Below are 26,100 nucleotides of genomic sequence, written 5' to 3'. Positions count from 1 at the left end.
CCTTTATTGAAGGGATCACTTTTGAAGGGATCCTCGGTCTGAAACGGATCCTTGGTGGCATTAGCACTGAACACGGCCAGCCGGGATCTGAACGAGGAGTTCTGAAACACACACACACACCATTCACACGCTCTTCACACACCGTGTTTGTTCTCTCAGTGGGTGTGGGGGCACAAATATCATCACCGTGACATGAGCTCGGTTCCGGCTCGTTTCCGGCTCACGAGAGGCCAGAGCAGGTGCGGCGAGCCCGGCGTGAGCGCTCGTAGGTCTGACTTATTCGGCAGAGTTATTCACAACGGAACCCCAGGAGCTCATGCGAACACTGACCTTCTGCACGGGGACTCCAGCTCCAGTTCTAACCGTGGTGGAGCCCGACGCCGTCGTCTCGTCCTCCTCCGCCAGGAGCTGCTCGATCTCGGCCAGGCTGAGGGAGCTGCCGCTGCCCAGGACCTTGTCGAAGCGTTCGATGGCCCTGTTCAGATCCTTCTGCGCCTCCTGGATCTGGGAGATCTCCTCGCGTGTCTGCCGAGAGCAGAGACCGGGTCAGGGTCGTCGTCTCTGGACGAGCGAGACGTGATGGCGGACGGCGCTCCGTGCAGGCGGGTGTGTGTGTGTGTGTGTGTGTGTGTGTGTGTGTGTGTGTGTGAGACCTCATCCATCTCGTCCTGCGAGGTGCGTAGGAGTTTCAGGATGCTCTCCAGCTTGGCCTTGCTGGCGCGGACGCCGTCCTCCAGACGCTGCTCCTCCTGCTCCAGGCAGTACAGGTCTGTTCGGACCCGGCTCACCTCCTTCTCCTGGGCCTGATGGTCCACCTCCTGGGACAGGATCTGCGCCTGCAGAGAGGAGATCTGTGCGCGCACACACACACACACAGAGATCAGTCCCCAGTCTCCCTCTCCCCCTCTCTCTCTCTCTCCCTCCCTCTCTCTCTCTCTCTCTCTCTCTCTCTCTCTCACCCGGCTGTTCTCCTCCTCACACTTCTTCTTGCCGTCCTTCACCAGCTCCTCCAGTTTGTTCCTCTGCTGCTCCATCTCCTGCAGACGCTCCTGTGCGCTCCGTCTCTGCTGCTCCAGGTCCTGCACCCCACTGTTCTCCCGCTCCACCTCACCGTGCATGCCCTGCACCACCCACACACACACACACACACACACACACACACACACACCACCCATCACACACACACACCCTCAGTATTCCTATGCAATAATAAAGCAGACAGTGTAATAGTATCTGGGTTGAGCGACACCCTCACCTGAACTTCACCGTTCTTCTGTCGTAAGGCATCTTCCTTCTGCCTGATCTCCTGCTCCAAGCTACGCTTCTCACTACCAGTTCCACACACACACACACACACACACACACACACACACACAGTCACATGATTAAGTAAACAGAAAAGCTCACATTTCATGACGGCTAACTAATAACCTATCTGAGAACAAGAAACTGGACACCCGATTAATAAAGCAATACGTCTTAATGAAGGTCTTTCTACTGTTGAGTTGACTGAAGAAACTACACTACAGGTGTGTTGCTCTGCACCATCGCAAAAAGCTTCGACAACACATGAAGCTTTTGCGTGTGCTTAAACTTTTATAGGCCTTTAAAATATAACGCATTTATATTGCGGTTTCATTAATAAGGGCATGGCCACTAGAGGGCGCTCTCCGCAGTGAAGACGCGGGTAAAACCCGATCATACCTTTATCACACATCATTTTAACTTCCATATAGACCAGACTTGTCTTACCTCTGCAGCTGAGAGATGTCCTTGTTAATGTCATCGAGCTCCTTGATTCCGGTCATTTCCGCAGGGCTGACGGAGCTGCCGGTGTCCTACACAGACAGATGGACGGGTCACCACTGGCCCGGACAGACGAGGTAGGCAGGGGCAAGCCCATGACAACGGTCCCCAACAACCCAAACAGTTATGTGATCCCCAAGAGTGTGGAATAAACATGACAAAACACTGCAGTGCATCTGAGTAAACACTAGGAGGCAGTATTGGGCAGAACTTCACTGGAGGTGAGGTGTTCGTTAGACCAGGTTTAGGCTGTGGGTACAGAGCTAGTTTAGCTGCAGGCTGTCCAACCAAGCAGGAACACACTGCTCAGATCTGTGAGGTGTCGTCCTGCCTGAGGAAGGCCAAACCTTTGGGGGCATTTCAGCAGAGAGATGCTGAAAAAGGGGGGAAGTTTAGCATCACTTACCCTGGGGGTGCTAGTCAGTCCAGTAAATTCAAATCCTAGTGATGATGGGAATTCTGCTGAGATTGCCTAAGGGCGAGAGAGAGAGAGAGAGAAAGAGATGGAGAGAAGTAGGAAAGAGGAAGAAGGAAATACGATGATTAAGAATACATTGTTTGAGCAACACAAACTATTTCATAAAACTCTCACCTCTTTGACCATAAGAGAATAAAGCAAGAGGATCATTTGTACTTTCTAAACAGCATGACCTACTGACCTACTGCATGTGTAAGATAAACAAATTTATGAAAAGTCACATGCAAATGTCTCAACCATTACTACGAAACTCAACCATTACTATGAAATGAATAGCAGCATCTGATTTGAAAAACAGGCCTCTATCTGTGCGTGTGTGTGTGTGTGCCCTCACAGCATTGGCAGTGGTGGAGTTTCTCTCTGAGGGGGGGATCATCTCAGCAGTCAGGCTCTGGGGGGGGTCAACACCCTTCATCTTCAGCTGCATGAGGTGCATAGCCAGACAGAACTGCTCCTTTGTGAGTTTACCTACAGATTTAGTGTCTGCTAGGGACCTACGGATGCAAGAGAGAGAGAGAGAGAGAGAGAGAGAGAGAACAAATATTGGATACTGTGCTTCTGTGTAGTATGCATGTTCTTTGTTTGATATATTACAGTTCTGGATCAAGCAGTCTGTGATCTGGTGACAAGATTTAAATAACCTCAAACAAACAAGCATAAACATTTCAAACTGCCGTTGACCAAGATCTGACCGGCTTGGCAAAGGTCCTTGTTCGCCATTCGGGGTTCAGCCACTAGATGGCGCTGCAGAAACAGAGGGGAATTGCTGTACTATGCCAGCGTCTCACCAGATGTGTGCCAGCTCAGTCTGGGGTAGGCCTGAGTTCATGAAGATGTCTTTCACTTCTCCCCCTCCCACCATGCCGTCGAAATCGGAGTCCGCCAGCTCAAAGATCTCCTCATACTGAGTCCTGTCCTCCAGAGGGACCACCCAGGTTGCTGAGACAGGCTAAACACACACACACACACACACACACTTATCTTTCATACAGCACTTATATTCATATTTCCTTCTTTTAAATTAACCCTCCAAGGTACAGATATTATCATTGTAATTACATTTCTGCACATTCAGCATTATTTACACACTATTCCAATTGCCATTGTAAATATGCAAAAAATAACTTGGTTTTCCCTTATTGCCAGTGACCTATTCCACCTTGCTGGGTCAGAACATCTTGAATATTTAAATTATTCAGAATGGGAAAGTGAAATTAATACAACATCCTTCAGCCTGCAGTTTAAATCACAGACGAGCTCCAGTTGGACAAATGAAAAAATAACACAACATGCAGGTAGAAGCGAAGAGAAGAAGATCTGGAACCAGTGAGATGTTGCAATACACCAGACGGTGGTGACGGCTACTGCAAGGCCCTAGAGGAATGCGGTTGGACCGGATTGGCCAGCGGTGACGTGGTAATGAGAGCAGGGTGTGCACGTCTTACAGGAGGACGCAGCGTGTGGGAAGACACCTCCGACTCAGGTGGGGGGGTGCTGCTCTACGTTTACATCTAAAGAGACGATTTCCCCTCTAAAATTAAACACCTCTGCAATGGATTATAGTACACACCCAATAAATGGTAGTGTGCCTTGTCCATGCACAACAAATCGCAATGCATTGTAGGTATTTAGCAGTAAACTAAAGAGTCAAAGAGACTTTGAACACCACTACAAAATAGTGTTTCCTCTCGTCACACCTACCACTGCACTCAAACACCCATAATCCTCTGTTGTTGACTTTGTTAAATCCCGTATATTGACCCCTCCCCCTCCCCCTTTCCCTATTGCCTCACGTTACTGTATTTCGGACCTTTTCTACCCGTCTTTGCAAAGTCTCCGAGTTCCCTCTCTGGTTCCCGAGCTGGTGTGTGATGACCTGTATGAATCTGTAGTTACAGTTGCCATCTTTGTTCGAGAACGTTAGCTTGATCTTTTCCTCCCCAAGCGCTAGCCTGTTGCTGTTAGCTAGTCGTAGCCTTCTTGTTGCTGATTATTAACTGTGCTAAGTTTCTGCCTTTGAGTTGTGGACTGGTTTCGGTTGCCGTTTTTGTATTAATCTGTTTCCCGTTTGTTTAACCATCTGGTGTTCAGGTTAACTACTTCTGTTCATCATGACAACCGCTAGGGTCAAAATGTCAGCAAGCCCTTTCCACTGTGTACAGGTGATGGTGACAGGAACGCGTTAGGTGAAGAAGGTATTTCCTGTGTGTGTGTGTGTGTGTGTGTGTGTGTGTGTGTGTGTGTGTGTACCTGTAGTGGTACCGGGCTGGTGCTCCTGAAGGAGTTGGACGGTGAGAGGCCAGAGGTGATGGTGAGGGGGCTTTGGCTGAGAGGCCCGGTGGACCTCAGGGTGTCCTTCACCGACCCCGTGGACCTCAGGGTGTCCTTCACCGACCCCGTGGACCTCAGGGTGTCCTTCACCGACCCCGTGGACCTCAGGGTGTCCTTCACCGACCCCGTGGACCTCAGGGTGTCCTTCAGCAGGAAGGGGCTGGGGGGCAGCACGGCCACAGAGCCCGGTAGCGCGCCCGCACTCTTCTTCCGCTTGGAGGCAGGGATGAGGGCCAAAGGCAGTGTGGGGGGGACGGGCTCCTTCTCTCGGGCCCGGTACACAAGGTGCATGGCCTGGGGGGAATTATTATTATTATTATTATTATTATTATTATTAATAATCATCACCACCACAAGCCAAACTGGCTATGGTGCGAGTTTTCTGGATTTTTTGGTTTTGATTTTGTTGTGGGAAGGGGGATGCTTATAATTGAATGCATAATTGTTTTTGTCAACATTATTTATACTTCATAAGCATTCAAATTTGTTTATGTGTAACTTGTGCCATAAATAACTTCAATGAAGAGAGCCATAGTGTTGCATGTCGGCAGGTACGGTGTGTTTTAAACACACTGAACTCACCACTGCAAACTCGTCTTTGTCCAAATGTCCATCTTTATCAATGTCACTGAGTTCCCAAATCTATAAGCAAAGAACATTAACGTGTGATGCATTATGTACATCTGCTAAATAAATGCTTTATCTTCTACTGAACTCCTACAGTGGACTTGCCTTGCCAAGCAGATCCAGGGGCAGATTAGAGTTGATGAGAACCGGTTTCACCGTATCTCCCGAAAGAAGTCCGTTGACTGGAGAGAGACTCTCAAATATGCCGTCATACTTAGCTTTGTCATCGAACTACCGCCATAGAGGACAGAGGGACAAACAGCAATGCAGCACTATGAGTCATCTGATACAAAGAACTAGCATATTACCAAGGTGAGACCCAGGTGAGACCCAGGTGAGACCGTTTAACGCTCTTACCTTGAGTGCCCAACTGGAGTCACTCTGAGCTGTTGCTATGAGAGACGGGCTGGCTGTGTCCCGCTGTAAATCACAAGTCATGCCATGATCACGAAAACATCAAAACATATTTAAGTCATCTCACGGCATCACTGATGGGTATAGCCAGTTAATGACCAGTGTTCATTGAGTCACACGTGGGTTGGCCACGTGGATTTTGATTTTACTTCACCAACCACCTCAACAGGTTTTCTATCATCAGTTTTAAGGTCAAATGGTGTTTGAGGGCACGATAAACCTACGGAAAAACTCACAAATTTAGGGGCAGGTATAGACGTGGTCTGTGTGAGACTGTTGAGACTGATATCACTTCCGCCCTGTGCTGAAGCCACCAGCCTTAGAGCAATGAAGAAACCCTAGGAAGACAGGATGAATTTATAGAAACCAACAAAAAGATGGGAGGGTGAAATGTGGTTGATGCAAATTGAAAGAAAAAAGAAAAGAACAAAGAGACAAAAGACAAAAAAAAATTGACAAAAGAAAACTAGCTGAACGCAGCACTGTGCGGGAATGTCAGATGAAACAATGGATGCCATTTACTCGCTTGTCCAAGTAGCCCTTTCTTTCTGGATCCGACAAATCCCAAATCTACAGGAAGAGAATGAGAGAGAGAGAGAGAGAGAGAGAGAATGAGAGAGAGAGAGAGAGAATGAGAGAGAGAGAGAGAGAGAGACAATTGCAGACCAGTTGATAAATCAGCGACTACAGACTGTACTTCTCATTGCGTAATGATTTTCAAAATGACGTAAACCTATGTGTGTGTGTGTGTGTGTGTGTGTGTGTGTGTGTGTGTGTGTGTGTGTGTGTGTGTCTCCACGAGCTGATCCCTGTGAATGCCCCGGTTCCGCTGACCTTGCTCAGGGTGCTGTCCGACAGCCCCGACTTCTTCAAGAACTGGGCGGCTTCAGCTGCCCCGACTTTGCCCGTGTTTGCTGGGTCCACCTGCACCAACCAAGCGGAATGAAATGCAGCGTCTGGCCATTTTCAGCTGGACAGTAATGACAACGGACAGCAAGGAGATGCGTGGATTTACCTGTCTGTAAAAGCTTTCATATGCAGGGTTTCCATTTGATATCTACAGAAAAACAGAACTGTGCTTACAGCAAACCTGACATGAAATGCAAAGATTGAATTATTATTTAACTTTTAATATTTTACAGGGAAAAAAGTTAAACGTCCACCCTTCACCTTCACACACATTGCTCACAAAGACATAGAAAAACACAACATATTCAAATTAGACCTTTAATTCCCCGTAATGTCGGACAAATGGCAGGAAAATGTAGTGGTTTAAAATGTTTAAACTCCTGCGTTACAGAGACCTGTCAAAAACTGAAGTGAGAGTCAAGAACACACGGAGGTGATCCGGGGAGACTGGGCGAACACAGACCCTTTTAAAGGTTCAAAATGAAACCAAGACCATTTAAAGTACATTACTAATGGCTATAATTGAAACTACTGAAATGATACTGTTGTAAAATAAATGACATTATAGTTTATTGCTCTCTTGTCCGTCTCGCCAGTCAACTAGTGACAACTCAGTGTGACAACGCTAACGTTAGCCGGCTAGCTACTTTCTCTTATGCCTGTAAAAAGCCCTCGCGTCGTGAGCAATACTCATCATTATACGGCCGTAAAGACGTATTCGTGAGCGTACAATAAATCTAACTACACCGAGGGACTTGGCCGGTGCAGATATGACAGTAAAACAAACTTTTAAACCCGTTTACCCTACCTGAGTCAGGGACGTGAGCGCCGCCATGTTTCCTGCTTATGTCCGCGTGCACAGGACGCGCTCCCTGCACGCGCACCGCAGGTGTTCATGTTTGTATTTTTATATATACTCAGAATAAACTCTGTTGCTTTTAATGTGGTATTGGTAAGCATGTAATCTTGCACGTTAAACTTCCAGCAATCATGCGCCGAGATTGTTATATAAGTTTTTTTTTTTATCGTTACTGCCATAAAGATTAGATTGATTGTTATTTCAAAAAAGGGAAGACGTTTTATGGTGGTTGCGTTGTAGCAAATTACTTTATAATTCAAAGAGAGCGCACCGTTTCTATCTGTGTTGTGGTTGGGATGAGGACGTGAGATTTATTGCGCTCACGCATCCACGCGTCTGCATTTCAGACTTACTTCCATCAAGAGAAAAGAGCAAAACACACACTGGAAATCGTTTCTTAAATCTAATAATTATTAAATTATTACGTATCCACAAATCAATTTACATGCAACTCATTTAACTCTAAGTTAGTTTAACTTTAAGTAGCTGCAAGAGGATTGTTTGTAAATTAAGAATTTGGCTAAATTGTCATTTTAGGCTATTTAAATGGCCAATATGTCCATTTTTACCACCCAAAAGTAACAGGTGTAACCCAGGTGTCGGTATAACGGTTGCATCAGGACGTGAAGAAGAATCAGTGAGAAAATCATTCAACCTTCGGCGAAATATTATTCATATCATTTAAAATGTCTCCATCTTGTGGAGTAGCTCTAGAAGTGCAAGCTGTGACACGTTAATAAATCCCAGAAATTCCTGTCGCTCCCCTCCGAAAAGCTTGAGGTCGTAGCTAAGCAATTTTTTTCTTTAACTGCCTTTCAGTGTAATTGAACATTGGGGATGTAGAGAAGTGTTTCTGTGTGGAGAGTGATCTGATTAACTTACAGCAGTGAAACAGATATTGTCGTATAAATGTTTCATAATTGCAGCCATAACCAGTTAAAAAAAGTTAAGGTTGACCTTGGGTCAGTGGCGCGATGCCTTAACTTACTCTAGATCATTTTACATGACATACTTTTACACCATATATACTTACGTCAGTCTCACTCACTTTTGTTCAGTGCTTTTCAGTCATTGTGAATCTGGAAGCAACTTTTACCAACATCCAGTATTTTCCTGTCGAATCGAACCAGGATTGGATTTCATCCTTCAAGCAGTTCATTCCTTTATCAAGGTCCCACCCCAGTTAAGACACCACGGAAAGAACCAATCAGAATGCAAACCTCCCATGAAACGGTCTCAAATTCAGAGTGGTACCAAACAAGCCTACACTATACATCTGATTTAATGTTTAGAAATGGATATTAAATGGCTTTATCTTCATTGCCCATATCAGTCATGGAGCACTGAAGCCTGGGCAAAGTATTTCATTATTTCTATACATTTGCACAATAGATATAAAACAAAATCCCATTTTGAAAAGCCACTGCCATTACATCTACAAGAGACCAATCACACTGGAATATAAACACAGCTCCACTCAAAAATCCTTAATAAATTCATTTATTTAAAAAATTTGGCATTAATTACAATGCGCCGACACAAGGACTAAGCCACGTTTCCCAAGAGTACCGTAGCATAAAGTCACCTAGAAGATTGAGTAACGCCAGCATGGACATTTTAACCGTGATCTCTGTGCTGAGGCACTTCCTGGAAACCAGGCCCTGATCTGTAACCAGGGCTGGTTCAAATAATGACGAGTCCATTCTGGGCATGTTGATCACCATGTTCACAGTGTGTAAAGGAAAAGAAAGAGAAAAAAAAAAAAAAAAAAACAAAAAACTATTTCCTACTGAAGGAAAAAGAATGGTATTCGGTATACACATTTACACAAAAATGTAACATGTACACCCCCTGAACAGATAAGTTAGCGGACCGTCTGTGCGAGATCTTATTCGAATTGTACACCTAGACGTTAGCCGCTGAATAAATAGACCTGGAAAAATGGAATTTAGTTTGAGACAAAAAGAAAATACAAGAACCAAAGTCAGTGCCTAAAGAGGTAAGGGGCAGGAATGACGTACTAGCTCCAGTACAACCAACTGCTGTTTGATACTCAAACCTGACAAATTTCAATCGTGTGACTGCGAGGGGAATTATCAACATTTGTTCATAACATTCAATCTCTCCTGCGTGGCTGGTATCGCCAGGACAACGCAGGACTGCCCGTTGTCCACTTGTGTGAACCATGACGTGACTGAGAGCATTATGAGTCAGCATTTAACCAGTAACTTCAACGTACTTAGTATTAAACTTGAAAAACGCAGGACTTGCTCATTGGTGAAGGGCGTACTGTGTACGCATGAAAGAAGAAGTATTTGAAGCAAAGCTGATGGGAAAAGTGACCAGACCGGTTGTAACCAGCAAGTTTCAGTAGCTGTTTGAGTGATGGGGGAAAAGGGGGTATCATTAGTTTTTTTTGATGAGTCAATGGGAAAATTTGACTCATCAAAAAATTTCTATTTCTAGAATGTATCAATTTCAAACCAGTTTCTCTCTCCTGTCCCTACAAACCAACCAACCAATTGGAAGAGAGTCACATACCAGACCCCACCCCTCAAAACCCACCCCACTGTTGGTGACTGCAGGCCAGATGTTCTACGGAGGAATGAATTCAGGGTTTACAGCTCGTCTTTAGGAAGGGACTCCTCGTCCTCGTCCTCTCCCTCGCCAGCCGTCTCCTCTGCTGTCTCCTCATCCCCTTCATCTTCCTCCTCCTCCTCATCTTCATCCTCATCTTCCTCCACTGCAGTGTCCTGCTCCTTATTCTTCTCCTCCTCCTCTTTGCGTTTCTTTTCATCTTGTTCTTCCTTCATTTTCTTCTCCGGGCCCTGCCGAGCGAGAGACAGACATTCTTAAATACATCTTTAGGGTTAGAGATATCTGTGTTCGTGAAGACACACTGGACAACGGACTCAAGAGAACTGAGGCAGCTCATGGGCCTCGAGGACGCTCAGCGTTGGTGCAATTTCACAGAAACCCCAACAGATAGCGTCTCTTACTTTAGTAACTCCCCAGGTCTCACTTCCAAAATCTTCTGCCGTTTTCACATCATCTGTGATCAGGAAGTTGTCAAAAATGGTGCCAGACTTGACCTGGAAGAAACGTGAAGGGGGTTAGTTCGACATGCACGCTTTGCAACTCCAATCCCATGATGCCACTTGTTCAGCTGACGCAACACGAACGTTTTGCAACGTCAGCCCCTTGCTAACACACACCTGCCACAGATCCAGGCCAATGACGCCGATGTTGTCATACTTGTAAATCTCAGCGTCTGCACTGTACTCTGGGTTGTCGATCTCGGGGTGCACCCAGGCACCTTTGTAGTTGGGGTTATCGATCTGCTTGGGCTTCCACTCCCCCTGCAAGGACGCAAGAGTGAGAAATACGGTCCAGACGCAACACGCGTGAACCCTCAGGGTCAAACTCGGGGGGGCCGTCGGTGGACCGCACCTTGTACTCTGGGTTGGGGATGACGGGGGGCTCCCACTCCCCATCCATGTCCTCGTCCCAGTCTTCGGGCTTCTTGGCGTCGGGATCTGGAATGTTCTCGGGTTTGTCCCAGCCCTGGTGGGGGGGTAACAAACATCTATTACATGCAGCCATTAGTTTCCTGTGAACTACATAAAACTACATTGTACAAGCACACAAAACATCCGTTTCCTATTCCAACCATTTTGGAAGTCACTATGGATAATGAGAATAACAATAAATGCATTCCAAATGAGATAAATGTGCAATTGAATGGTGTTCAATAGGTCCAAGTAGTACATTGTCTTAAAACTAAAAGTTCAGTTAATGGAGGAGTGTGGAAGGTCCCGTCCCAAATTAGGGTGTGAACATGAGGGGTGAGGGGGCGGAGCCACAGGGGTCACACCTCTGGCTTGGTGTCGGTCTCGTCATCAATCTTGGCGCGGTCGTCCCAGTCCTCTGGCTTTTTGGCTTCGGGGTCTTTGATCTTCTTCGCAGGCAGGAAGTCCCAGTCTTCCTCCAGGGAACCGGACTCCACTTTCTCGTTGTCGATCTTCACCTCATAGGTCTGGTCTGGGTTCAGGATCAGCGTGTACAAGTGGGTCAGCTCGTCGTCCTGGTGGGGGGAAAAAAAAAAAAAAAAAAAGCTGAGATCGGACGATGTGATTGGACAGCTGCAGATACAATGGCCTTCCGCAAAATAAACGGTGTCTTAGGCTTCACACGATGCTAACGTTAGTCTGATGTTTGCAAAATGAAACCAACACTTACTTTGCACTTGATGTCCTTCTTGATGAGGTGGTTCTTGCCTTTGTAGTTGAAGATGACGTGAACTTTCTTGGTGCTGTAGCCACAAATATCCGGCCCTGAGGAAATAAGCAACCAATTGGATCAAAAAAGTTTTTTTTTTTTAAAAAGAACCCCTTGCCAAGCTCCCCTTCAAAATAAAAGTCTCAGAGCACACCATCCCTGCACCGACTCACCAAACATGATGTAGTACTGCGAGTCGCCATGCAAGTTGGTCTGGTCGAGGTCAGCGGGGAAGAGCTTGATGTAGCCGCCACCACAGTCGATCTTCTGCTCGTGTTTGACCGTGAACTGGATGACCAGGGTCTTCCCCTCGTTGCTGAAGGGCTCGAAGCGGGCAGACACGGCGTAGAACCGAGCATCCTGGCTGGTCTGCAGACCTAAAGCGACAAACGTGGGAACAAAATGTGCATTAGACAAGAACATGGAGATGTTAATTTGCTTTGTTCGCGTCAACACTGGTCTAAACAGTGGCTAATCAAAAGTTCTTCAACCTTTGTCCATCTCTGCATCGCCGTAGAAGTTTCCATAAGTAAGTTTGAACTGCCCATATTCAGACCGGTGCTCGGAGTTCACCCACCGACTCTTCCATGCATCTGAAACAAAAGGCAGGACACAGCTGAAGATGATCTCAGTAAAACAAGGTCATTACAGGGTCTCTGTTACAAGAAAGACACTGAAACAGTATTCAAGTAATTCATTGTTACATATATATCATCATGAAAATTATTTGATTTGAGCGCTGCTCAAAAACTACATTAGGACGGTGAATTATGCAGGTTTTACGACATTCCAGCCATGATTTTAAGCAAACACCGGGTCTACTTCCTGCTGTCCTGTCTGCGGTAGTAGATCTGAATGCTTCCTGCTCGGACACACTCCTCTTACAAGCGCCCTACTGCACAACGTCTGTAAAACACTTTCCACTTTCGTTTTGCACCAGAATGAAGGACCCAATATTTGGACAGTGGCGTTACACGTCCTCCCAGTTGGTTCAAATACCCTCTTCGGACCATTTGGGGGATTTTGCTTACAAATAAAAGTTCCTTGATCGACTGAACGTCTCATGAGACACTTTTGTAAAAACATCAACGATGAAGATGAAGACGTTTGCAAAAAGCCAAACTGTGTTTGCATTAGGGGAATAGGCCAGATCTGCATAACTGCTCAAAAGCAACGAAACACCTAAAGCACAAAAACAAGGGCATCGCCAACACTTCACCATTTTGGATGCTTAAACTATTTGCACTGAAGCCAGCTGGTTGAAACATTTGGCGTTTGTCATTTATTACCTAATTAATCCATTAATTCCACCTCTACAACGAATGTCAGCCAACTTACCTCCGTCCAGGAACTGCTCTTTAAAGTACACATTTGCGTCGACAAAACATGTTAACAAAACTACCGAAAATATCGTAAACAAAGCAAAAGTTTTCATTTTTTTCTTATTTTTTTTGTATAATTCTTGGCAAATCTGCACCGGTCTCCTTTCCTCGCGTGCACCACCAGCGCGTCGGGCACTTAAAGACGGAGCGCGTGCGGGTTCTCGGCGGGTCCAGAGGGGCGTGGGCGAACAGATGTCTGTCTCCCATTGGCTTACGAGACGACCAGCGGACCAATCGCAGGGACCCACGAAGCGCATGGCTCGCCTCCGCCGGATATGGATCCGCCTCACGAGAGATTCCTGAATCGGTTCGCTCTCTCACGTCTAATGGCTGTAGAAATAAGGAAACGTAAAAGTCTGATCATAGATTGAAATGTTTTCTTGCTGGCCTATCTGTTGTTTTGAATTATTGTTCAAAACAAGTTCAGCTACGCAGGTTTTGCGGTTAAATGCACGGAAAAATGCTGTGTATATATTTCTGTATATTATGTGATAATATACTACTTTAGAAGTGTCGTGTTGCGTATGTGATGGTCAATTAATATTTTTCCACTGGGAAAGATCAAAAACATAACTGACCATCATTTTGCTGGCCAACGTTTAAAGACTGTACAAAGCATTTCTGTCTTTGCTGAGAAATACTCAGAATATACTCAATTGGAATATTTACTGTTCAAATGTTCCAAAAATAGTACTTTAGTTGGTTAACTTTGTTAAAACAGGTCTGATTTACCACCAAGGGTTATCGTGTCCACTTTACGCGACTCACTGCGGTAATCAGCGCTCGTAATGACAGGATTAGATATTTTGCTGTAATGCAGTTTTTACTTTATCTACAACGATCAAAATGTCTTATCTCGATAACAACGTTTCCCCCGCGTGGTTTAATCTCAGACAACAGCTGTTCTTAGGTTTGTCAGTTTTTCTTGGAAAAGTTCAAATATCTTACTGGTGAAAAACTAAAAAGCTAATAGATAAGTCGTAGGGTGTGTGGTTCAGGAGTTAGACTACAGTCCTGTAGCAGTTTTAATTCCGGGTCCAGTAAGTCAACTGAACATCGATCTACATTCCCAACCACGTTTGATCAATAGAAATACTAAACTCTACGGCGCAGATATCCTCTATCCTCTAACACTACCGTGACACACACACATATCCACTATTATTCTTTTATTGTAGGCATTCATTGCATTAACAGAGAAAGATGTATTTCACATTTCCATCTCTAGGTGTCGCCACCGCTTCACGTGCATATGTTCAAGCGGTTCAAGATAGCTGTGAAGGTCTGTGACTTTCGTGTGTATAAAGCATGATGTTTATTCAGTACATTAAACAAACTTTGATTTTATTACGCAGTATCTAAATTCGATGCAAGTCCATTTAGTAATCTGCAGTAATACTTTGTGGTAGAGTGAGCCAGTAGCGGTATGGAGGCACTTGGGAATAAAGTTTTAGAGGACTCAGGACTCCGTTTCTTTCTTTTCTCACACTTTATTTTCTTTACAAACAACTACAAAGTCAACAGCGTCAGGCCCGACGCAACGCCATAGCCCGGGTGCTCCCTCCCCCTGCGGGTTCTCTTGCACGCCTTTTAAATCATAGGCTCCTCCCCCAGCAGGTGCGGGTCACGCCCCCTCTCTCCCGACTCCGGTAATCTAAAATCACAGCACCTTCACACAACGATCACACATACGCTCCACACATTCGACGGCCGTCATCATACATTCAGTACACATGCATATCAAACTGTAGTCCATAATAATATAAAAGATTGTCATTACTTGTCTCGGGGTTGGTAACCTGCGGTTGGTGATGAGTCGGATCTTCCGACCGCATCACATACTTTATTCTAACTGCAAGGCAAATAAAGAACAAAAAAGTACACAATGAAAAAAACGCTTATCGGTTAGTGTTGTTCTTGGGTTTAAAAATTCGAACAATTTTCCATAAAAAATATGGAATAATACGAATAATGGTAAAGAAACAAAAAATGAACAAGTCTTCATGGTTTTACATGAAGAATCAGTAAAATAAAACCCATTTAATTCTGTTTGTTTCCTGATAGTTTCACATGTCAAAACGTTTATATGTACCAGCAGGCCCGTTGACAGTCTTGCTGGGGCCCGGGACAAGAAAGTTTCATGTGCCAAACACCCCCCCCCCCCCCGATAACGTAATTTGAATTTCCTCTGTAGTATATAATATAGCCACACATCAAAGCTGTTTCTGACAGCTTACTGGTTTATACTTGACGTAATCGCAATGGCACCGCCACCGGGCCTCACGCGCTGTCGATTCGCGAGGTCGTGCACCTCTCGAATTTTGTAACTTTGCGCGCGCCGCGCTTCAGCGCAATGAACAAAGTCACGTTTGCAGGGTTCATACACCTTTAAAAGGTGGAATTAAAGCACTTGTACGGCACTTTAAAGGTCCATTTCAATATTTCCCAGCACGTTAAACTTAAAAAAAAAAATTTTTAATTAAGTTAAATATACTCGAAATGATTCGAAATAATTCGCTTTTTATCACATTATTTAATGGTTGTTTATTTTCAAAACACCCAATCTTAACGTCTTCACGGTCTCTCATGTTTTGTCCTGGAATTACAAAAACGTAATCCAGGAACTGTTCAGTCAGACAGCTATTTGTTGTGAAACGAAGTAGTTACAATTTCAAGCATTTTCAAGTACTTTAGCCTAAATTTCAGCATTATTCAAACCTGGAACACAATGCAACATTAAAATTCGTCAGGTGAATGTTTTTCCTTTCTTTTCTGCGCTCCAGATTTCTGTATTTACTTTACTTTAACGATCCACCACTGTATTTCCCGCTGTTGGGCGGGTACCAGCCGGTGCTGGATCGAACCATTTTTCAGTGTGAGGCGGGGGTGTATGCACTTAATGGAAAATATGCAGATAGGTAAGAAAAAAACATATATTTTAGCCATTTAGCTTATTTTGAGTAAAGAAAGTTATAGTAATGAAAGATTTCAAGATTATTTATAATTATAGACTTTAAATAAAAATAAATTGCTGGGCTCTTTGATGGGCCCCCCTGGCGCTGGGGCCCGGGACAACAGACCCGGTTGTCCCCCCCTGTCGACGGGGCTGTGTACCAGTACATTAGATATTACATAAAGACCTAGTTAACTTGCCATAGCAATAAACCAGCTTGGGGGCCATCAGATCACAGACCTGTCATTGGGGTTGTCAACTAAGCTCTCCTTCTCCAGTGTTGAACTAAGCCCACGACACCTTCAGAAGACTCAACAATGAGATGTGGTGTCTCAGCCCCGCCCCTCTCCAAACCAGGCCCGCCCCCCTCCAAACCAGACCCGCCCCTCCTCCAAGCTCACTTTGTAAGAAGCTTATTCCACAACTGATACAATAGTGGCCTCCCCAGTCACTGCAAGCCCCACTGGCACCATTAATAATGCTCAGGATCACCAGTTCTAGTGTTATTGTAACCATAAACCCCTCAATACCTCCTAATGAGCAAGTTAACCGCAGTCTGGGGACCAAATGAGCACACGCGATCAGTTCCTCACTACCCATCAGGACCTGAAGTCCTGTTCATGCACGGAAGTAGAGGACTGCAAAAACTAGAACAGAATTTTGAAGTTGGCACGTCTGAAGTGTTATGTAAGGTTATGCTTTTGAACTTAAACATTGTGTTACTGCAAGTGAAGGAGGAGTAATGCTCGCTGGTTAGCATTAGCAGTTAGCAGTACTGGTCCTGAGTATCATTCTGCCCCGACCCGGTCATGACACTATAACCTCGAGAGCCATCAGTGGTCTCTCTCACACAAAGTTCTGATTTCCATCTGCTGTCCACAGTCTGGCAGAGGGTTGGTGTGCCAATAGCTACTTAAATTATCTTCAGTGTAATAATGAAAAACACATTTAAAAGCATAAAGAATGCTACAAACACTTCCCCTTCTCATAGTCACCGCCTTAACCAACTGTATCTTCTTGCAAAGTTGTCAGTGCGCAATAAAACTTGCAGTTTTAAAGTCTGGATTGCTGGCTGGTGTCAGCGTAGACCACGAGGACACACTGTTCCAATCTGAAAGAGCTCTGTCACATTCATTCTCCCACCTGCTTTGAATCAGATGTGTCAGAGAGCCATATTCATTTTCTTTTCTTTTTTTTTAACAAAGTTGGAGACGTAGCATGAAAGAGACGCTCCAGTGAGAGCCGGTGGGTGGTTTTGAGGTTGGCCTGCCAGGGGACCACAGCTCTCTGTCCCTCGCCGCCCTGTCTCCCCTGGGGAAGGCTGATGGACTGGAGAATCATCTGACTAACGGTCTGGCTGACATCCAGGAGCCGGCAGGAGCGTGCACGCGGTGTTGGGCAAGACCAGGTCAACCACCCACCCCATCAGGCTTAATGAAGAGCAGAATGGGGCCCTAGACAGCCTTGGTGTTAAACAAAGGGGCTTTAAATGTGTGTGTGTTTGGGGGCACAGCATGGTGCAACCAGTGTTTGACCAGGACTTTTCAGTTGATTTCTTTTCTTGTTTATCCTGGGCTGTGGGTACAGGGTACAGGATCAAGTGTATTCATGATAATAATGTTGCATGGTTTACAGCTCGACAAAATAAAAGCTCAGTTAGTAACTGTCATTTCTTTATGCATTTGTTTGTGAGATTGAGATAATTAAATAATAAAAGTATTTTAAAGTCTTTCAAAAAGATTTCATAGGTGTTACAGCAGGTTTTGTACTCTGTGGGATATACCTATAAACCTGAATTAAGCTTATCAGTCACAAACTTCAATCTTTATTGTTATTCCGCAAAAAATTAGAATCTTAGAACTATATTCTTAAAAGAACTTGAAAATGAGCAATTATAATTAACTAACCTGTTTAGGTGTCAGAATAACCAATAAAGATGGAATGTTTCACACAGTTATTAAAATGATATTTGTATGTATGTATGTAAAGATGCATTCAGTTACACAAACATTGTTGGCCAGGGTTGTGTATAAATATCAGCACAAAATTCAAAATGATACATGATTAAATAACATTTATTTTATGAAACAATCACCTTACAGTTTAAGCGTTTGTATAGTGTTACTTTAATGAGCCATTATCATTGTTGTAGCTCATTATAGTTTTGCAGTTCAGAATAGTTTTTCAGTTCAGAATTGGGATTTATTTTATATGGATTTGTATCCTTCATTTATGAGCATCTTTCTTCTTTAAGTACATCTATTCGATCAGAACAGTCATTCGAGTTACCCAGACATTATGTTTAATTCTTACTATCAAGATAGAGTCACCAATAAGACTCAGTTCATTTGTCTGTTAAACTTGCACGCTTTCTTCACCGAGTGCTTCTGCATGCGAAGTGTCATAGCTGATACAGAGAAGCAACGTTTATTCATCTAGACTTTGTCTGTTCTGACGAAAAGGGCCCAATCAATAATGTTGATTAATGAATGAACAGAAGGGGAGTTGGTCACACTCAATGACTCTCTGTCCACATCTCCATGTGCACTCGCTATGACAGCCACACAATCGGACACTAACCTCATGCCCTTTCCACCAGCACTGCCCGCAGACGTACGGGCCTCTTCGAAATGCAGAATCATGGGAAAATTAATGTCGCAGTCACAAATCGCAATTTGAAATGTTAACTGCCGAATCCAAACCTCACTTTAGCTTCGGCGTTGGTGTGTGAGTCTGCACCGCATGATGTTAAACACGTCCTGACCTGTAGTAATCTCATGGATTTGCCTCCAGCCTTGGACATTTATTCTCTTACAGAAAACATGAATTGGACCACACCTCGCACTGCACACAGTGCTGGAAACTGGGCTGATATGGGCAAACACCTAAAAAAAAACACCAACGCTAGCTGAAGGCAACGTTCAGCGTGTAGCCCGAACCAACCGTATGTGACTTTGAGACACTCTGTATCGTGACATAATGCAGTTGTTCCCAGTCTGATCCATAGTGGAAACCTCTCGTGTGTTTTCTTAGAGGATGAGCTGTCAGGACTTGGCAAATAAGGTGTGTTTGTGGTTGTCTGGACAGGAGTAAAGAACCTACAGGCCATGTGCCAGATACCAGCTAAGAAGGACGCCTGATGGTTAATTCTGAGCAAGCATTAACCTGTATAAATGCTGCTAATTAGGTGGTAAGTCTAATTTAGTGGCCATGCCAGACCTGATACCTGATTCGCTTAGCTTCCTCCATCTAATCGGTCGAGGTTCCTGGCGGCACCCAAAGATCTTAAGGAGCTCAGTGACTTCATAGCTGCAGGCTACCTTCCCAGAAATACCTGGCAAGATTCCAGAATTCCTTATTTCTCATAAAGTTCATGTGTGTGTAGAGTGTAAAGAGTATAAAAATGCTACTGCTTTGAAAGCAGACGCCTGACGCACAACAGTTAGGGTCATTAAAATGCGTAACGATACAGTATATTTTGCTGAGGATATTTAAAGACAGCACACAACGAGTACAAATCAATCAATTCCAAAATATTGTTGCTCTAAAAATGCATGATGACATTTCAGTCTTTGTTGAAGTGCAACTGATATCGAGTCTTTAATTAAAGATATGCAATAGAGAGTTTCTGTTATCTGGGCAATGGGGGTCCATGGCTTTAGAGTGATGTTTAAAATCCAAAGAGTTTCCTCATATAGCACTGATAATGACCGACGTATTTGTCACCTGCTAACAGGTTCTGGAAAGTTCTGCAGTGTTCCCATATTCCAGTACTCACTCAACCACAAAGTCCAGTTCTTGCAGTCACATCGGCTGCCACGTTTTTTCCATTGACTGGACGTGTTCCTTGGCCTTCATCCTGAGAGCCGCAATGCTGGAGGTACGTCCCACGTCCTCCACGGGACACTTGTCGTTGAAGGGTTGTGGGCACTGGTATGGCGGAGGAAGCATGGGCTGCATGCTCTGCACCATGCCCGGAGAGGAGCTGAGGAACCCTGGGTGGCTGGGATAGGCCGGCTGCAGGCTTTGGCCTGGGCCTATAAAGCCTGGGATGTTATGTATAGGTGTCGTGTTGGAGAGTGGGGAGGAGAGCCAGGGATCAAAGGGCAAGGGGCTGCTCATGGGACCCATGTTGGAGGCCACGGGAGGCCGGTTGAAGGACAGCATGGGTGAGTCGTGGAGCTTCACACTGCTGGAGTCCATCTTCTCCTGACGCCGCCATTTTGCACGCCGGTTCTGGAACCAAACCTGAAGAGTAGCAGAAGAGTAGTGAAGACCTCGGCTCGGAAGCTTGTGCTAAGTCCAGCACTAAATGCAGCCCAAACCTGTTTGAATAAGAGGGCTTTAAACTGTCAATTAAGCAAAGCTTCTACAACAAAGCTTCACTGTTTACACTGCTTCTGCTTAACACATTAACTATTCAGTTTAACACCATTACAATGTGCAGCTGACTCAGTTGAACCTAAACCCCATACAGGGAAACCCTACGTCAACAATGGAGTCAAATTAACAATAACCATTGTCCCCTGATCCATCAAAGGAATTAACCATATTAATGATCATCATAAACTACATTACCCATACACTCTTGCTCCCGCCAACATACGACTCTAGGCCTACCTGGACTCGCACTTCTGGAAGATTGACTTTCATGGCCAGCTCCTCCCGGCTGTAGACGTCGGGGTAGTGAGACCTCTCGAAGGCCCGTTCCAGCTCGTGCAGCTGGTAGGTGGTGAAGGTGGTTCGGTTGCGCCGGTGTTTCTTCTTGGGCTGGTCTTCCTCAGGAGGTCCGGAGGACCTGCTGTCACTCTCCACACCACCTTGGTGAAGATCCCCATCACACTCAGCAGTGGAGAAGAGTCCTGTCTCTTTAGAGAGGGACACATGGATAAGTGAGTCTTATTCTGATGCAATCTTTAGATCTCAGCAGGCCTGACCTCTCCTGAGCTCTTGAGAGGTAGCAATCAGACTCAGTTATTATAACATCTATTGAATTATTATTATTTTTTATTCCTTTTTAATCTACTCTTGTTATAAGGTGGCATATCATTAGGTTGTAAAAGGCTTTTTTTTTTTTAGATAAATGTGTTTTATTTATTTTGATGGCAGTACAAGCAGACCCTGAGTCTGAGAGAAGGGCTATAATCACCAGGATCCATGTATTGTCTGTATAGAAAGCACCATATAGCTTGTAGGATCCTATTGTTGAATTTAACACAAGGTCCAAGAAGACACCAGTGACTTCCATCACATCTTTGCCCGTCCTGTCAGTAATCCTTCAACACACAAACAGATGCCACCCATTAAAGCTGCTAAACCTCACATAGCCTCACATGGCTGCTTAATCCAACTGCTTTTAAACCTCCTTTGGTCTCTTTGTTTCCATGGAGGTGGGTCGCTTGGCCAGAAACATCGATTTTCATGTTAGAGAATGAGATAAATGGTGAAACAAGCCATATTTCATAGCAGGGGATGACCATCCATGAGTCTTGTGGAGCTAGGGTCCTTTAGCATCGGCTCGTGTGCGTGTGAGCAGCGGTGGAAGCTGTTTCTATAACATTTGTGTGAATTGCATCGTTTTGTCATAGACAAAAACTCCCATTATGTGTTAATAGCAAATGCATAGAGTGTTTGCTTTCGGCTAATGTCTGTCCTTTTTGTGGATTAACTTGTGTCTAGATAATAAATATTAGTACTTAAAATATCAGCACTTAAGGCCGTGAGAGGAGGTTCTGAAGAGTCTCTGTTAATGTCACCACAGTACTGCAGTCTCTCCAGTCCTCTGGTGAAAGATAATCTTGGGCTCAGTAGGAAGAAAAATGCACTCTTGTAATTTGATTCAATTGCTTTTGTGAATGAAAAGTGCAGTGTAATTGCATGCGTTGCCATTAATTAAAAATAATAATGTTGTCAAGAATGTTTTTATTTTATTTTATTATAATTGATTATGCAGAGCTTTCTGAGTTCATGGTGTTCTTAATTAAACTGTAGATGAGAGTGAAGGGTGGAGGGGCGGGATCCTCACCATGATTGGCCGGCTGCGAGCTGTCAGTCAGGCTTGGCAGGTGAGCATAAAGCTCGGGGGTCTCCTGCGTTCCCTGGTCATCCAGCTCGTCTTCATCCACGTTATGACCCCCGACAGGGTCCATGGGATTGAGCAGGAGGTCTTGCTCCTTACTGAAGCCCAGAATGACGTCGATGCTGTGGACGTGACCTACCAGTCCACCCCCTTTACTCAGGTCGTGGTAGTTGTCCATCGAGAGGCAGCTGTCATCTGCCATATTTGTGGTGTCCAGCGACAAATGCATTCGAGGGCCTCTTCTCACACGGGTCCTCAGAACGGCCAATGTGAGGGTATGTCCAGACTGGAATCAGTTATTTAAAGAAGTATCCAATCAGGATTGGGGAAGAAAGAATGTGATTGGCTGAAAAAAAAAATACTAGATAAAAAAGGAAGGAAAAAATGTTCAGTGTCCTGTTTGAAAGAAGAAAGAGGTATAAATGAAGTGATGACCTATTATGATATGAGATAATCCAGAAAGTTCCAAACCATGCATGACAGACAAATGATGTTTTCTTGATATTTTGAGTGGTCATATTTCAAGCTGCACATACAATTCATTTTAATAATTCAAGACATTAAATATCTCTTGATTCCTTGATCATTTATAGGTGGTGACAATGTGGCTGTTTAATAAACCACAGAATGCAATTCTAGTCCTAATGGCCATACGTTTTGAGCAGTATCTTATGCTGACTTATGACTTGAATGAAAAGAACTGTTGTTGGAAGTTCTTTAGACTGAGATGGTGAGGTAAGACTAGCTCTGTTTAGTCTTCCTAAGTTTCCTAAGTTTAACTGCTGGTGCAATGCGTTCCCCAAATCCTCTGTGTAATGAGAAGATATAGCTCTCGATCTCCTCATTCCCCATGCTTCACTGGTTTTTATGAAAGACAACAGGTGCATGGAGTTTTTCTGTCTTTGAGGGTGAGCTCGTGTGTTACATTCAGGGTATGTTGTATGCATGGACGTAATTTTGATTTCAAAAGTGGGGGGGACATAGATTCGTCGCTATTTAAATATTTGGTTTTAACCGTAAAAACTGGGGGGGACCAAAACCGGCTTTTGAAAGCCCCCCCTCACCCCCAAATTACGTCCGTGGTTGTATGTAACCCTCATTTTTTAAATATTTTGAGTCATTAAGTTCCCCAACAATATGAGCATCTTTATCCTAGATAAAGTCAACATCTACATGAAATTAACACTGAACACTGTAAAATCTACATATATGGTGTCATCCATTAAAGTTCAGTGAACAGCTCAGAATAAAATTTTCAATTGTTGTGTCCACATGACAAAATGTGAATTATATTAACATTTGATTTATAGTCTTTACACTAACATTCAAGGCACATTACACGCAAGCCTCCCTGTAATTATTATCTTCAGGCGGTTTTTTACAACCCACTGCTGCACTTGAATAGAACTGAATTTTTTTTCTTAAAAGCCATTTAAAATAAATCAATGCAAGCCATTAAAATAGAAGAATATTTGAAAAAGACAAGTAAAGTATTTCACATACCTTTTCCCCACCCTAGGTAGTCCACACTTCACGTCTTCTTCTCTGGCCCCTGCCGGGTACTCTGGGCTTGGGTGCCACTCTCACTTAGCGTTGGCGGATATTAAGGAGACATTAACCGCTCACACTCGCCCCAGCGCTCAAACCCACCTGTGAAGCGTCCTGAAACGTCGTGTCCGCAAAGCGCAGAGGGAGTTCTGAACCTTATGGCCGTGCCATCTCAGCAGCATGCGCTAGGAGAAGAGAGTGGAAGTAGGAAAGAAAAAGACTTAAGAGGTTTATTAATCGGAATCCTTCCCCTTTAAGAATGATTGACAGCCGCTCTCGGTTGGAGTAATTGCCCTAAACGGTGGACATGGTGTAGTCACAGAGGGAGGACTCCACTAATGATGCTGCCAGTGCACAGACACAACTTTCTTTCAAAACACTTTTGTTTAGATGACAATGGCGTCCCATTGGAAGTGTCCCCTAATCCCCCATTACAACAAAGAGAACACATGTATTAAGATATTTCTTCCCCTGTCGTTAACGGCAACTGATGATCAATGTTCCCCAACAGTGCACCATAGAAAGTGAGCAACTTAAACCTACATTCACTTATCTGTAATAAAACACATTCCTTGAACTTTTATTGGCAAGTAGCCCAAAACAACCACAGCGGATCTCTGTGAAGATGTGTGCCATAGCAGACACTGAGGGCCATTTTCATAAATGAAGGGCCGTTCAAATGTATTTGTACTATGCTTTTTACAACAGATGTCACGTTTACAAAACGCCATAAGCACTAGAGGAAGAACCCTCCAGAAGAAACCTTCAGAAGAAACCTTCAGAAGAAACCTTCAGAAGAACCCTTCAGAAGAACCCTTCACAACAAAAAAATTCTATTCGAAATAGTCGAAAGTAACATAACTACTGTTTATTGGTTTATGGAGCACGGTTGTTGTTTCTCCAGCAGGTTTCTGCAGAGCACAGAAGCACAACAGGCCGTGACAATCTCCTCTTCATCTTCACACTTCGCACTGGTATTAATAGACTGTAGAGCCACATTGAGCAGAGATGATCAGAGACCCAGAACCTAAATCTCACCTCACCTGCTCTCTCGTTCTTTCAGAATGTTGCCTTTTCCTTTACAGAGTGAAATTCTTACATTTCACACCAGGACATCCAGGAGTTCTGCCTCCGTCCACGAGTTCTGCCTCCGTCCACGAGTTCTCCCTTCGTCTGAGATGTTTCACACACAATCCTCTCCTCCCTCCATGTTCAAAAATGACAGAAGCAAAATGTTGTTGCTTTATCAATTCAGATTTTTTTACAATTCATTTAAAGAGCACATCATATATATACAATATACACTAATGTGCATTACCCTATCATGGTGAGTTATCACGTAACCTGTAATGCCTGTAATGAACTAATGAACTAATGAACCGGGTCGTTTGCCCTATCAGACAGATCACCATCCTGACTCTTCCTCCGCTGCAGCACGGACATCAGCACAGGAGAAGATATTAATCATTTTATCACATTAATATATTAAGGCTGTCCTCCCTCGCTTGTTTCTTCATTATCCTAATTGAGTACAAATTGGTTAAGATGGTGCTGTGCAGTTGTCAAGCCTCTTAGATTTATCAGATGGCAATTTAAGTCCCTCTGATCCTATTAGCGGCCAAGCAGCTAACACAGGAAGGCGCTGTGTCAGCTTACCGGGGGGGAGCCGGGGGGGTGGAGGTGGGAGGGGGGAGGTGTTTGGGGGGGGGGGGGGGGGTCAAGGGGCCGGGAGGGAGGAGAGAGGAGGTGGAGTGGTGCGCAGGTCCCAAGTCAGGTTTGCTTTGGTTCAGGACATGTCAGAGTGGTACCAGCCTGGTCCCAGATCAGTGCTTGCAGCTCATGCTGGAACAGTCTGGGTCAGGGAGTCAGGTGCACAGGGGATTTCAGATGGAGGAATCCCTAATTCCTTTCTCAACTGACGAAGTATGTGGACAGATAGTTTTTAACAACTGAAAGAGCAACTAGATTAATATTTGGCTATGATTAGTATTCAGCTATGCCTCAACACAGATTTTAAAATTATGTTTTAGTATTTGTGGTATTTTAGGGAAAATTTTTAAAGTTTGCATCTTAAAGAACGAAATCAGTACAATAATGTTTCCTTCTGCTAGGAAACATTAGAATCTATTTGGGGGTTTGTTTAAGCTGCTTCATGTTGCAAAGAGTTCATTATTTGGCCTGATAATTTTAGGCGGGTTAATGACGACGAGGCCCAGAGAACACTGTAGCTGAAGGTGTAATCTGTTGCTTATGCTGGCAGAAGAAACCCCAGCTGACCACACACCCCTCACACACACTCTTCACCTTGAGATTAACGGACGCCTGTCGGCCAAACAACCTGCACTGCACCTCCTGTCTGGAGAGACTACAGGAAACTTATATATATAAAGTATATAATATTACACTGTTAAAGTGTGTGTGTGTGTGTGTGTGTGT

The 26,100-nt window shown here is 44.4% G+C and overlaps 3 protein-coding genes across 11 annotated transcripts in view; all 3 read right to left on the bottom strand.

Annotated features, from left to right (window-relative positions):
• The window catches only part of eps15l1b (epidermal growth factor receptor pathway substrate 15-like 1b), a 16,485-nt gene extending 9,048 nt beyond the window's left edge, over nt 1-7,437 (bottom strand). For 8 of the 9 annotated variants that reach the window (XM_076991469.1, XM_076991471.1, XM_076991472.1 and 5 more), the window contains exons 1-18: nt 7,374-7,437; nt 6,672-6,713; nt 6,491-6,580; nt 6,179-6,226; nt 5,893-5,994; nt 5,600-5,662; nt 5,348-5,473; nt 5,198-5,257; nt 4,535-4,909; nt 3,073-3,233; nt 2,619-2,778; nt 2,213-2,278; nt 1,753-1,838; nt 1,256-1,328; nt 960-1,121; nt 654-851; nt 331-525; nt 2-101 (exon numbers count right to left, since the gene is read on the bottom strand). In XM_076991469.1, coding sequence (XP_076847584.1) covers nt 2-101; nt 331-525; nt 654-851; nt 960-1,121; nt 1,256-1,328; nt 1,753-1,838; nt 2,213-2,278; nt 2,619-2,778; nt 3,073-3,233; nt 4,535-4,909; nt 5,198-5,257; nt 5,348-5,473; nt 5,600-5,662; nt 5,893-5,994; nt 6,179-6,226; nt 6,491-6,580; nt 6,672-6,713; nt 7,374-7,400 — 2,134 coding nt within the window. In that variant the 5' untranslated portion in view covers nt 7,401-7,437. The remainder of the gene's footprint in view (nt 1; nt 102-330; nt 526-653; nt 852-959; nt 1,122-1,255; nt 1,329-1,752; nt 1,839-2,212; nt 2,279-2,618; nt 2,779-3,072; nt 3,234-4,534; nt 4,910-5,197; nt 5,258-5,347; nt 5,474-5,599; nt 5,663-5,892; nt 5,995-6,178; nt 6,227-6,490; nt 6,581-6,671; nt 6,714-7,373) is intronic. The other variant, XM_076991467.1, reaches the window with a different exon arrangement.
• Nucleotides 7,438-8,908: 1,471 nt separating this feature from the next.
• Nucleotides 8,909-13,233, bottom strand: calr3b (calreticulin 3b). Its single transcript, XM_076991347.1, has 9 exons — nt 13,041-13,233; nt 12,194-12,295; nt 11,876-12,079; nt 11,664-11,758; nt 11,299-11,508; nt 10,875-10,988; nt 10,640-10,783; nt 10,424-10,516; nt 8,909-10,252 (listed from the first exon to the last, which is right to left on the bottom strand). Exons 1-9 carry the CDS (start codon nt 13,135-13,137, stop codon nt 10,043-10,045), a joined length of 1,269 nt encoding a protein of 422 aa, XP_076847462.1. The 5' UTR covers nt 13,138-13,233; the 3' UTR covers nt 8,909-10,042.
• Nucleotides 13,234-19,838: 6,605 nt separating this feature from the next.
• Nucleotides 19,839-22,345, bottom strand: rx2 (retinal homeobox gene 2). The gene is made up of 3 exons (XM_076991394.1): nt 22,063-22,345; nt 20,658-20,905; nt 19,839-20,285 (listed from the first exon to the last, which is right to left on the bottom strand). Exons 1-3 carry the CDS (start codon nt 22,343-22,345, stop codon nt 19,842-19,844), a joined length of 975 nt encoding a protein of 324 aa, XP_076847509.1. The 3' UTR covers nt 19,839-19,841.
• Nucleotides 22,346-26,100: the final 3,755 nt, after the last annotated feature.

Source organism: Brachyhypopomus gauderio, unplaced genomic scaffold (assembly GCF_052324685.1).
Source record: "Brachyhypopomus gauderio isolate BG-103 unplaced genomic scaffold, BGAUD_0.2 sc82, whole genome shotgun sequence".
Lineage (NCBI taxonomy): Eukaryota > Metazoa > Chordata > Actinopteri > Gymnotiformes > Hypopomidae > Brachyhypopomus > Brachyhypopomus gauderio.
The sequence above is the reverse complement of the archived record's forward strand: the minus strand, read 5'-3'. Positions and strand labels throughout refer to the sequence as shown.